Raw genomic sequence first — 13298 nt, 5'->3', positions numbered from 1 at the left:
CCTGGGCCTCCCAGAGTGCTAGGATTACAGGTGTGAGGAATGGCGCCCGGCCAGCCACATTTTTTAATTTTTATTTTTTTGTGGAGGAGGGTGGTGTTTAATGGCAGAATTGACAGGATGCTCTGATTCCTTTGGGAAGGAAAGTTGTTTTGTTTTGTTTTCCTCATGTCTGCTCTTGAGTTATCTGCTTACCCATAGCTCATTCAGGGGCCACGTTCTCCTCCATGCTCCTCTGCAGGCCTCCACTCATTTCCCTGCTACTTGCCAGAATGCTCCTCGATGTTGGGACCATAACATTGGCCTTGGGGAGGTGCAATGTGCATGCAGAAGGTTACACATCCCTATGCCAATAAAAACTCTTTGTTAAATAGAACTTTACCAATAGTTCAAAGGAAGAGAGCAACAAAAAACTGAAAAATTTTCACAGGTATCCCCATAAAAGCACACCCTCATTCCTAGTCTTGGCTCCTTGTCTCAAAGTTCACCATTATGTACTCTCCTCTTAGAATGCGTCTTTCCTCATCTCTCTGTAGTACATACATATATCCCAAGGGCAAACAATTATTATTAAAAGCAATTCACATTAAAGAAAATAAATATTTCTCCAAACATAATATAATCTGTACTGAGTCTATTCTAAATGGAGACAACTGGATACATTTTTATGCAGGGTAATTGTTGATTGCCACTTTGTTCCTCCTTCTGCTTCTAAGCATGTCCAGATTCCTTCAGGTCTGCAAGAAAAAGGATCCATTACAGTAAACTTTTCAAGTGACAGCAACTCCCTTCCTGCACAAAGATACTGAAATCATGGGATTATTCAAGAGTATAGATATGAATGTGTGTGTATATGTGTGTGTGTTTGTATAAAGTGGGTGGAGAACCATTTTTCCAGTTTTGTTTAGCTTGGCTCTTTAAGGTATCTATAAATTTATTGACTATTTGAGCTATTTGCTTTGGTTCTTGGCTATAATAAAATACTATGTACTCATAAATATTGTATAGATTTGGGGAGTAATCAGACATACATAAGAAATAAAATGCTTGAAGGGAATAGAAAGAAGGTCTTCAATTTAAAATAGAGAAGAAAGATTGGCAAATTTAAAGAATAAGAATTCTTATACTCTGTAATATATTACTATACTTATGCAAGCATAAAATATAGAATGCTATCATATGATGAGTTCTGGTGAAATTAGAACTTTCATTCTGTTAGAATTTTTAATTTAGCGCTTCTTGCTATTGTGATACATATTTTAATTCACAAGGATTAGATGAACTCTCAGCTCCCAACCATAAAAATGAATCTCTCTGCTTTCTCACTCATTAATTTAATGTATCCAATTACTTATTTCCACTATTCATAGATAATTATTGATAGCTTAATGGCCAGGCCCTTAAAAATTGCAAGATGAATTGGAGAAAATTCCTGCCCTCATGGAGCTCAGTCTAATAGCAGAAGAGCTAGAGAAATAAACAAACAAAAAAGGCATATAGGCCACAATAGAGGGATGTGACCTAAGTCAGTGATCTATTTTATTTTATTTTATTTTTTATTTTTTCAGTGATCTTTTTAGAGTATACAGGTGGGAGGCATGAGGAGCAGGACAGTGTCAAGTATCAAGTAAAATTTCACATAGGCCAGGGCATTTGAGCTGAGTCTTTTTTTCTTTTTTGAGATGGTTGCCTGTCTCACTCCGTTGCCTAGGCTAGAGCGCCATGGTGTCAGCCTAGCTCACAGCAACCTCAGACTTCTGGGCTCAAGTGATCCTTCTGTCTCAGCCTCCCAAGTAGCTGGGACTACAGGTACAAGCCACCACACCCGGCTAATTTTTCCTATTTTTAGTACTGTAGAGATGGGGTCTTGCTCTTGCTCAGGCTGGTCTCCAACTCCTGAGCTCAAGCGATCCTCCCACCTCTGCCTCCTAGAGTGCTAGGATTACAGGAGTTAGCCACTCACCTGGCCTTGAGCGGAGTCTTAAAGGGTAGACAGTGTGGGGACGTTCATTCCAGATTAAGGAAATAGCTAGTGCAGAGGTGCTAATGCACGAAGCAGCATGGGCAATCTGGGGAACTACTATTAGTTGACCAGGACTGGAAGTTGGAGGTGTGGCTGCAGCAAGGAAAAAGGTGGGAGATCCACAGGGGACAAAGTCTATTATGTCATATCTCCAGCTTTGACCCTGAATTTTCCCTAGTAGTGATAGGAGGGTTTTATATCTCTGTGGCAAGAAGAGTTCCATCCTCTCTGGAAATTTAATAAAAAATGAGCACTCCAATTTGATTTTGACATGCCACATGTGTGATAATATTAAATCTCCCCTTCCCCTGTCCAGTAGCAGTAAGTATAATAAGTCAATATCATATGTGTATGCATTGATGTCAGTCAACAGGTAAGTTCTGTACTTACTATGCCCCAGCACTAAGGTCTTGACTAGGTAGTTGGGATAAACATATGAATTAGGGCTTTTCCTAATTCAAATAACTGAAAATTCAACCCAAACTGACTTTAGCTAAAAGAGAACACGCTTACTTGACTTGAAAGGCCAATGGTTAAGTCTAGCTCCAGAAACAGCTTGCTTTAAGCTCAGAGGTCTTCAGCACCCAGATTTTCCTTCTCCATCTCTTGGATCTACTTTTTCTGTGTTGGCTCTATTCTACTGCAGCCTCGTGCCCTGTAGTGGCAGTTTACACTTTTCCATGTTTAAGCACAAAGAACAGAAAAACAGAGAGATCCTTCCTGATGGCTCCCACACAAGTCTCGACACGTCACTTTGGCTCCCGTGGGTGCAGACTGCTCCATGGAAGGAAGAACTAGTGTAATCTCCGGTGCAGATGAGTGAGGTCTAGGTAGTATTTATGTGATGATTCATACTCCATGACACACCTGGATGCTAACACCATGACCTCATGGGACTCCTTTGCCAAGTCTATCCTGGACCTCTTCTTTCTTGGGCTCTTCCTCCTGTCTCAGCTTCCAGTTCCCTGTTTCTCCCTCAGGAAACTCCGATCATTCTCCCTTTCTCTCTCCCCTTGTATGTGTCCATGAAGAGCCTTTTTCTAGTTTCAGGAAAATTCTTTCCCCTTTGAAGTTTCTTCCAGATACTTTGGACCCTTTCCCTTGAGAATTTAGGATTTCATAAAACAAAGCCAGAAATACTTATAGACCGTTTTTGTTTGCCCTTCTTTTTGCCTCTTCCTGGGACAGTGATCACCAAGAAGGAGATCTGCTTATAGGGGTGGGGAGCGAGAAGAGGAGCAATAGTAGAAAATACAGAGAGAAGAAAAATACACACATACTATAGATTTCAAAATATTATCCCAAGGAATCACGTACATAATGATGTTTCACATTAGTCATGCAGGAAGTTTTTTCTTTGCTTTCTCTCTCTTTTTCTGTCTTTTGAGATCTGAGGAGGTGAAGACCATTGGAAAATAAGCTGGTGAATGAGAGGGCCTCACAGGAGATGTAATGTAAATTAAACCTTGACAGGTATTATATGCCACTCTTTTTATTATCATGGAACTTATTTCTCAATCTCAGCTAAGAATTTGCCCTGTTCCTACTTGTGTATAGTAAAGTTAAGTAATCTTTTGTGTTCATAATTTTTAATATCATGCCCATGGAAAATTGATTTTTAAAAATGTATTAGCTTAGTTTCTGCTTTTCTGAGTATTGAATCCTTTATTAGCATTTCTAAACACACATTTTTTAAAAAAGAATTTCTAGCAAAAGAAACTCAAGGAGTCATTGGATTTTCCATATGTACCATCCAATGATACCTCTCCATGGAATGTATGGATTTAGGCTCCAACCAGAAAAACAGAAATTGCTCTAGTTATTTAACACAGGGAGAATTTAACACAAGTAATTTGTGAAACAGGTGACAGAAGAATTGAGAAACCTGAAAGGAGCCAGTAATTTTCAATAGGATGAAGCCACTATAACTACTAAGATGGATGAATAAGGGAAGAGGCTGTGTTACTGAAGCCCCAGGTCAGAGGTCACAGGTCATTTGGTAGGAGCTGGAGTGTGGGGGTGAGGTAGAGAATACCCTGGCTTTTCTCACCCTCCAGCTGTTGGCTTTCCTGCTGGTGCTTCCCATTCAAACCCAGTGGCAGCCAGCTCACATCTTAGAGAGCCTTGCAAATGCAGTCTGCAGGAATCAGTGCCCCTGTGATATGGACCAGAGGAGGGGAAAGAGGAGCCAGGAATGGATCTGAGGACAAATAGGCCTAGGACCCGAAACCCTCACAAAGGATTTTAAAAAATTCATTGTGTTAACGGGTTTGATGTTGATAATTTATACTGGAACAACAAAGTTGTTTGCAATGGCTCCAATCAATGAGATACTTTCCATTGAAGGATTAACCATTAGAATCAGGACAACCTTATCAGAAGGGCTGGGCATGTATGAACGTCCGTATTTTGAATTGATGTTGGGAGCCCTGCAATTTTACTGAACTTTGTCAACCTTATTTATTTATTTATTTCCAGACAAGGTCTTGCTCTGTTGCCTGGGCTAGAGTGCAGCAGTGTCCTTATGGTTCACAGCCACCTCAAATTTCTGGACTCAAGTGATCCTCCTGCCTCAGCCTCCTGAGTAGCTGATACTATAGATGCGTGGTACCATGTCTGGCTAATTTTTTATTTTCTATAGAGACAGGTTCTCGCTATTGCCCAGGCTAGTCTCTAACTCCTGGCCTTAAGTGATTCTCCTGCCTCCAACTCCCCAAACGCTAGGATTACAGAGAAGAGCCACTGAGCCCAACATTATTTTCAAGAACACTGACTGCCTAAGTTTCCTGGCCTTTTATATAAAGAAAGCTCCTAGCTCTATAACCTGGGTTGTCCCTTTTCTTTCATTTGGAATACTGAGAATCCCTCATCACTTTTCTTGTTAACCTTCTATTTATCCATTTGAAGGTTGCTGAGATTTGCTTATACTATAACTTCAGTGATATTTTCCAAGATGAATTTCATTTCAATCACCAAAACTATACTGCACAGGATATGGCAAATATTTGTGCTCATTCCTTTGAAGCCTCAACCTGGCTGGCATCACTCTCTAAATATAGATCAGGATTAACTGAGTAATAAGGCAAGAGTGCACAGTAGTTTCTCTAATAAATTCTTCAATACTGTTACGGTAGAAGAGTCTTTCAAAGGATTTAACCTCAGATAGACAGAAACTTTGGAAGTATCGGGAAATGTCCACATTCTAAAACATTCACTATGTTTGAAAAATTGTAACAAGCTTTATACTATCAAGGAGATCCAAATAAAAGATTTTTCATATTTTTCAGTCCCCTATTTCACAAATTTTGCATGACTTTTTTTGCTTTGTTTTGAGAAAACTGGTTGTTTTACCCTATTTCTACTGTTCCTAGAGCTAAGCTTTTTTTCCTCCTCCCTTATAAAACTGGGTATGTTTCAAATTTAGCTAGAATATGCTAGTTCTCACTCTATTAAATTTTAAGGGCAGGGATAAGGGGGAAGGAAACTGATCAAGGCAAAAAAGGGATAAGAAGTAAGCAAAAGAGTTTTAATTTAAAACTATGTGAGAAGCTGGATGTTTCAGGAAAATAGCAGCGAACAAAAAATACCTTTCTATAAGGAGCAGAAGAAAGAATCTTAAGGCAAAGTTAAATTAGAGATATCAAACATTTTATGGGAAAGGGAGACAGATGTGCTTTTGGAACTGGAAAAATATTGGTTAACTTTTAGTTGTGATCACACTTTCGTGGTGTCTATGTGAAGCAAATGTTTTGGCTCCAAACTTGTTTTTGCCACTTTTATGTTTTCTGCCTTCACCAACCTGAAGACAGAAGAATAAGGCATATTTTGACTGTCTGGTGAAGGTCAATCAGAAGATTTTCCCTTGTCTCAGCAATCTACTCACTGATAAACAATTTAGTGTCTTTCACCTGAAAAATTCCTCTTAAAAAACACACAAGCCAAAAATGGGGGCAAAATAGGAGAAAGTGGTCCTAACATTAACATATTTTGCTACCTATGATCAATTTATGCACATAAGAAAATGTGGTGTTAGAAAGGGCCTAAGACATTATCAGACTGTAAATGTGTCTGCTGTCACATAAATGAAACATATAGTTGACAACTACTCTTTTCTATTCAAATAGTTTTAATGGCACGCTTAAATTCATTCTTTTTTTCTGAAGTGGCCCTAATATATTTAAAAATGTACATAATTTTAAAATGTCAGAAGACCAAATTATTCTACATTTGTTACCCCTTTCCTACCAGACACTGGGTGCTCATGTTAGTTTAATCAAACTTTATACCTGACCATGGTGCTATCCTTTATTGTCCTAGAATGTTAGTGTAGAAAAGGAACCTCCAGTTCTTCCTTTTAAAGATGAGGAAAGTGAGGCAGAGGCTGTGATTTCTGCAAGGTGACACAGAAAAGTACAATGAAGACATAATTAAAACTCTCAGTTCCTCATCTTCCAAACCCCAGCCCAGCGTACCTTCCACTGTACCACTTGGCCTTGATTGTGAACCATTTCCTCAGCCTTTTTACCTCACTCAATCCACGCCAAGTTACTTCAACACCTTGCTTGCATCTGCAAATTATCTCTATATCAGCACCCCAGAAAATGTGGGGTGCATATATATTTGAGACTTTTTCTTAGGAAGAAATAGGGGCTTAAGCGCTCATTAACAAGACTACCTCCCAGTTGTACCAACACCTTCATGAGTAGGACAGGCGTCAGGGTGTGTGACAGAATTGCCTGTCTATGGAAGTTAGCAACGGAAATGTCTCTACAAAAATATTTACCTAGAAAGAAAGCCCCTTGTAAGTGGTAGTCGTGATTAAAGTCCAAAATGTTGAAAGATCATAAACTTTCAGAAAATTCAAATAAGCTACGTTCAAGGCCTATATGCTAAGTTTAAGGTCACAAAGACCTGCAGAAATACAGGGGAGCTGAGAGTTCAAGTCATGGAACCCACGCTGCTTCGACTCCCCTTAATTAAAACAGTAACGTGGGCCCGACCCCACAGAAACCTAGATAATGCTTACGTTTAAGACGGAAGTTTTTCTGTCTGTGTTTTTAATCGAGGACACACTACCACAATAATACATCCGATGTGTACTAGAATGGGTGTGGAGGGGAAGCAGAGAAAGCACCGAGACGTTTTACACCAACTAGGGAGAAACACCGTGATTCTTTCGCTAAACTTGTCGCCTAGTTCCCTCCCCGCCACCCCGGCGGGTGTGGGCGACCCTCACTCCCGCCTCGGGGGAGCGCGTCCGGCCCCGGCTCGGCTGGCTCCTTCCCCTCCGCCAGCCGAGCTCCTCGAAGGGCGGGCCGGGGCGGGGAAAGGGGAGCGCGGCGCGAACGGCCGAGGGCTGCCCGGGGCGGGCGGTTTTATTGTTTCCTTTCGCCCTCCTCCTCCCGCGCCGGGCCCCGGCGTCACTGGAAAGCCGCCCGAGCAGCAACCCGGCGGCGGGTTATTTATAGAGCGGGCTGCGCGCGCGTCACGGAGCCCGGCCCGGCTGACTGGGCCGCTGACGCGCTTGGCCGCGGGGCCGAGTCCGTGGGGCTGCGCGCCGGGCGCCGGCGACAATGGGCTTCTGTGTGTGCAGCCGCCGCCGCCGGGGGCTGGGGGAGGGGAGCGAGCGGCAGCTCCCCCACTCCCCTACCTCTCGGCCGCGACCCCCGGAAAGGTAACCGGCCTCTTTCGCCCCCGGCCAGGACCCGAGCCTCACGGGCTTTTGTTTTCTTTTTTTTTTTTCTATTTTATCAATAAGTTCCCTTTGCCCCAGGCTCCGCTTCTACTTCCCCCGTTTCCCTCCCCACAAGCCCCAACATGACGAGAGAGGGGGACTTATCCGGCCGCCGGGGGCCACCACGTTGTGCGCCCCGGGGAGCGGGACCCACACCGGGCGCGCCCAGCAGGGGACGCGGTGACCGAGGGGCCGGGAGCGCCGGGCAGGTAACGTACCCCGGACCTGGAGCGGGGGCAGGGGGCTTTGTGTGGGGCGCGGGGAGGGGAGCGGAGGGGGTCGTGAACGCCGGGCAGCCCTTCCGGGACTCCGCGCTCCCCTCCTTCCCGCCCCCCTCGCCTGCGCGCAGGAAGCCAATCTGGGTGTGTGGCGCGAGGAGCGAAAGAGAAACTTCTCCTGCGTGACTGACTAGATGAGGCTCCTCCCGGGAAGCCGAGATAATAGAGCACCCCTCTCCCGCCCGCCGCCCTGCCCCCGTCCACTCCTCCTCTCGCCCCACCCCGCCGACGCCTCGCTCGAGCGCCCCCCGCCCCCCGCCCCGCGGGTGCAGTTCGCGGACGCCCCAGCCCCGCGGAAGGAGGGGCTGGTGAGGATTTTAGGGACTTGCTGGGATGCGGAGACCGCTCTGAACCGTCCCCTTCCAGCTGCCGGGAGCTGGGAAAGCTCGCTCCGGAGGCTCTCGCACGTGGCAGGCAGGCAGAGAACTTGCTGTGTCTTCTAGGAAATTACAAGCGATTTGTAATGCACTCTCGCTAATTGGGAGTTCAAAATTAAACTTTAATAAAGCATTTGTGTCGTCTCGTCTAATTGTGAAAGCCTCCATCCGTCCTGGTAGATAGGCTCTAAGTCTCAAGTTAATGGCGCTAAGCTAGATTTCCCCCCCAAGTACAATTCCGTCAGCCGTCGTCGGCGCAGCTGGATTTCCGTAAGGTACAGATGTTGCTAATGACAGCTTAAGCACGGATGGGCAGATAGCATACGGAATGCAACATGTTGCCATATGGTTCCTTTAGCCTTTCACCTCCAGGGATATCAATCACATATATTCTGGGAGGAACTTAATGACTCTCTGAACAGCAAAATGAATTACCTGGTACAATTTATATCCCTTGACCTGATACGTTATAACAACAGGAAGATAGCATCTCACAATTTCTGTGGTATAAATTGAGCTACAGAGCTACATTTCAAATTCTATAACATCTATTTGTAGTTTGAGGGGCCCTGTCAAATCATTCTGGCTGTAAAATCTGTTTCTGCATTGCCTTCCTTCTCCCCCTCCCACCTCTGGACGATGCAATATTTATAAAGTTTCCCAAAACTGTGGTCTTGGAAGTTGCCAAGCATCCGACTAATCGATGAGAGTATGGAGAAATGGGAAATACTACTTCCAGACATAGTTATTTAAACAAGAGTTGGCCATCTTTAGGAACACCATACGTTTAAATCCGGAAAATTAAAGGACTCTTAGGGAAAATGTGTTTTCTGCTAGTTGTTTCAATATGACTCCTAAATCCATTAACTATTTGAAATTCTCCATTTATTTTTAAACATTCATTCTTGAACTTTGGAAATTAACTTACAGAAAACAGTTCTCAGAAATATGAACTATAAGAAATGTAAGTAAGACCTCCTCAGCAAACCAATTTCTATTACCCACAGCCTCACACACTCACTATTTATGTATCTTAACTTGAATCATGTATATGGTGGTACTGATAGTTTGCTGTCTCCTCCCAACATGTCAGTGATAGCGTACTGAAGTCACTGCTTCACTCCTATTGGAATAATTCTGTAATATTTCACAGGATTTATTTTTAGATATCCTGGTGACTAGTAAAATATTTCGATTCCTTCTAATTTCAGATTATAAACATGGCTGTCTTTTATTGTATCACTTTTTTTCATTCACTAATGCAGATAACACTAAAAGACAAGCAATAACTTAAGGGTAAAAAAGTAAAATAATGTATTACAATTTTTAAACTTTACTTTTACTTATTAAGGGATATCTGATAGCTAGAGACATGCCATGTTTTAAAAGTTTTTGCCTCTGGCAATATGCAAAGCACATTAATTCATGTGAACTGATAGACTAGGAAAACACATAAAATATTGATCAGTCTAAAAAAGTACATACTTCCAGTCAAGTTTCAAAAAGTATTAACACTTCAAAAGTTTGTATATATACCATGTTTTTGCAGAATCATTTTGAAATTACAAGACAAAGTTTCTCTTTTTTTCCCCCTTTGTAATGGCTTCTTACCTAGTGCTTGAGTTAGTTTAATAATTTTGTTGATTATCATCAAATAAGATCTTTTGTGTATGCATATAGCAGAAAATCTTATATAGAGCATATTAAGATATATCTAATTTATGGCTCCCTTCTTTTCTGGGCCTGTTTTTTGTAATCTTTTAGTGGCTGAGGTTTTATTTCTCTTTTTAGCATCAGCACTCCATGTGTTTTAACCATGATCAGTGGTGAGTTTGTCGATAATGACCCCATCTCCATGACTTGTGAATAAGCAGTGAGTGTGTCCTTTAATCAGTCACACAGAACTTGCCTTATAAAGCTGTTATTGTCATGAACAGATATTGCAGTCTTTTGTCAGGGCCAGTGATTATTAAAGTGTCCCTCCTTCAAAAGCCAGGCAGATAGTCCTGCTGTGCTTCATTTCAGAATTCAAGTCCATTAGTAAATAAAATCCCAAGCTGCACTACTTGCTTTTTCTCAAGTTATAGCTTTACATGTATTTCATTAATAATTGTGAGCCCTTTTGTAGACATTACTATGTATATTTTTGGTATACATATGTGGCAACAAAAACAAGATACGTGTCTTGCAGCATGCCTTTTATTTTAAATGAAGATTTGATGGCTCTCCATTGTTACTCTAAATGAGGTGGCTGGATGCCAAGGGGAACCCTATAGCCAGAAAGTGCTAAAATTGTTATTGTCTACCGGGAATGACTTTCTGTTTTTTGAGCTCTCAACTCACCTCCTTTCAGTATTGCCCTTTCATATTGATAATCTGAGAATAAGTTTGGATATGAAAACTCTTGAAAATATGTTTTTGTTGTCCAAAAAGATTTTCACTGGTGTTTCTAGTTGCCTGCTAGTTTGCGGCCTTTATCTTGAGCTGGCATGTTTCTTCTAACTGAAAGTGAAGAAAGACTATTAGAACTAGGTATATTCCCATGCTAAGTAATTTTAATTGTGATGTAATCCTAGCTGCTTTCTTATTTTTACTAATGAAAAAAATTGAAATATTTAAGATTGGCCAGGTGTGTATTTTTCTCAAGGTAACATGGGACAGTTATGGATAGGCATTGGGCCTCTAATGGAACTCTTCATTCAAGTGAGGGGGGTGGAGGAGGAGAGCAACCCGGAAATAGCATAGTCCCATTGCACTTGCCCTGTTTGGTTTTCAAATGCAGAATCCACATTGTTGCATTGGAAACGTGTTTCTGTCTTTCATAGCATTTCATTTAAGAAAAAAATTTTAAAAACTGTCTATCTGTAAATATTTAACCAGCTAAGCAGGAAACAGCCTATTATTTTCAGCTATCTGCAACTTTGTTTTTATCTGGGTTAGAATGAGTGCCATGTAAATACCACAAAAAATTTTGACTTTCATTGTCCTTACTTTGAAGATTGACAGAGGCTTCTTTAATTAATCTTGTTCTCTTTCATGTTCTGTATTCAGATATTGAAATACAGTATTTTTATACATTTATAAGATTGTGTTTGCATTTATTTAATTTATGTTCTTTTTTTAAAGCATGTAGCCTTGAATGTTTGTTCTACTTTTTTTTTTTTTTTCACATCATTACTCTGGTACTGCTTGATGTAACTTGATTAGCTCCCTCCCCAGTCATGATTGGTAATTAAAATAGGCATTAAAATTAGTCACTTAGCAATTTTGCTGTTCAATTGGCAATTAAATTACTTAATTGCAATTAAAGTCCTAATTTTAATTGGCAAAATGATAGATGTAGATTTAAGATAATATGTATAAATACTTTAATAAGTGTCTATATAAGGATTACTTAATTACTCAACTTCAAGTTTATGCTGTTAACTTTAGAACTTTTAAGTGAGCAATGAAATTTATATTACATCTATTCAAAGGATATGGTAATTAGATTTATTACTTATCACTATAAGGGTCCTTGCTATAAGTTACTTTTGTAGTGTTAAAATTGTAGGCTTGATAATTGCAGAATTATGATGAGGAAAAGGGCATATATGTCTTTGTAGTAATATATCCATACTTTATCTTCCTTTTTTATTAAATTGAGAGGTTCTTATATACCAGTTGGTCTGGGGGGGGGAGGGTTATTTTATCATTAAAGGTAGAACAAAAACTAGCCAGCTGTGATTTATATATATAACAATGGTTGCAAAATACATGTATTTTATCTACTTAAAGAAATGCTATCTAATACTGTTAGGGTTACTAATGTTAGTTATTTTTAGCAATTTTAGGGTCTGTCTGATATTTTCTTAGCATATAGCAACTTGTTTTCAGAATCTTCAAAATGTCTTTTAGGACTTTATACATTCCAGTGATACCCATGTTTAGTGATATTAGCAATGATCTAAAATCAAAGTTATCCTTCTTTGTCTAATGAAAAATAATTCTTACATAAGAAAATACTAGGTGGTTAATTTAAAAGCAAATATTTAGGAGATGGTTACTGTGAGTCAAGTATTAACAAAAAGATGAAGGATTTTTATTATGCAAAATACTTTTTGAGTGGCATGAGGTTTTACCATATGTTCAGTTTTATAATTTTAATTTACAAGAAGATGCTTCTAGAAAAGGAATGCTGTTTTCTTCTGCACATCTTTATACATTTCTAGAACTTGACTTCTGAATCAAAGTAAAAAATAATTTTTAAAGTCTTTGTGTTAAGTGGTTTTTGGTGAAAAATGGGCTGAGTAAAACTGTATAAAAACCACAACTACCCCAAATGTGAATATTAAAAAAGCAATTGACTTGTTCTCTGAGTATCCTGTGGGAAAGAGACAATTTGGTTGGTTAATATCATTTCAATACAAATGAAATGGCAAAAACAAAACAAAAAACTTTGAATATTAAAAATGATTTTATACTTTAAGAAGCAGATTTTTTTCAAAGTGAAAATTTCTTTCTTCTATCACTAATGTAAAAGTGCCTTCTGAGTGGCAAAAATGCCATGAGTGGAAGTTTGTCCAAATATAATTTAAAGGATATATATCATTTTAATGGAAAAATAGATTCCACTAAGCAATTTTATTATGAAATATGTTAAAGTTGCCTCGACTCTTACAGCATAACAGGTATGTCTGTTTTACTATATCTGCATTGTAAGGTTTACTCTGAATTCATTGAGGGAGAATAGTGAAATAAATTCCTAAAGGCCTCTTTCCCATGCATTAAGATAGAAAATCCTATGGGATTACATCCATGTTTGCTTTCTAAATTATACCAAAAGCTCAATTTTATTAAGTATAATCTGCTTAGCCATGCATAAAATAAAATACTTTGGTTTAGATGTG

General features: G+C 40.1%; 1 protein-coding gene across 1 annotated transcript in view; it reads left to right on the top strand.

Moving 5' to 3' along the window:
- The window catches only part of LOC142872320 (uncharacterized), a 36638-nt gene extending 28077 nt beyond the window's left edge, over positions 1-8561 (top strand). Inside the window, exons 2-4 of the mRNA XM_076005393.1 lie at positions 7217-7694; positions 7794-7963; positions 8104-8561. Coding sequence (XP_075861508.1) covers positions 7217-7694; positions 7794-7963; positions 8104-8166 — 711 coding nt within the window. The 3' untranslated portion in view covers positions 8167-8561. The remainder of the gene's footprint in view (positions 1-7216; positions 7695-7793; positions 7964-8103) is intronic.
- The last annotated feature ends 4737 nt before the right edge of the window (positions 8562-13298 follow it).

Source organism: Microcebus murinus, chromosome 8 (assembly GCF_040939455.1).
Source record: "Microcebus murinus isolate Inina chromosome 8, M.murinus_Inina_mat1.0, whole genome shotgun sequence".
Lineage (NCBI taxonomy): Eukaryota > Metazoa > Chordata > Mammalia > Primates > Cheirogaleidae > Microcebus > Microcebus murinus.
Note: the sequence above shows the minus strand (reverse complement) of the source record. Positions and strands in the feature narration are given on the sequence as shown.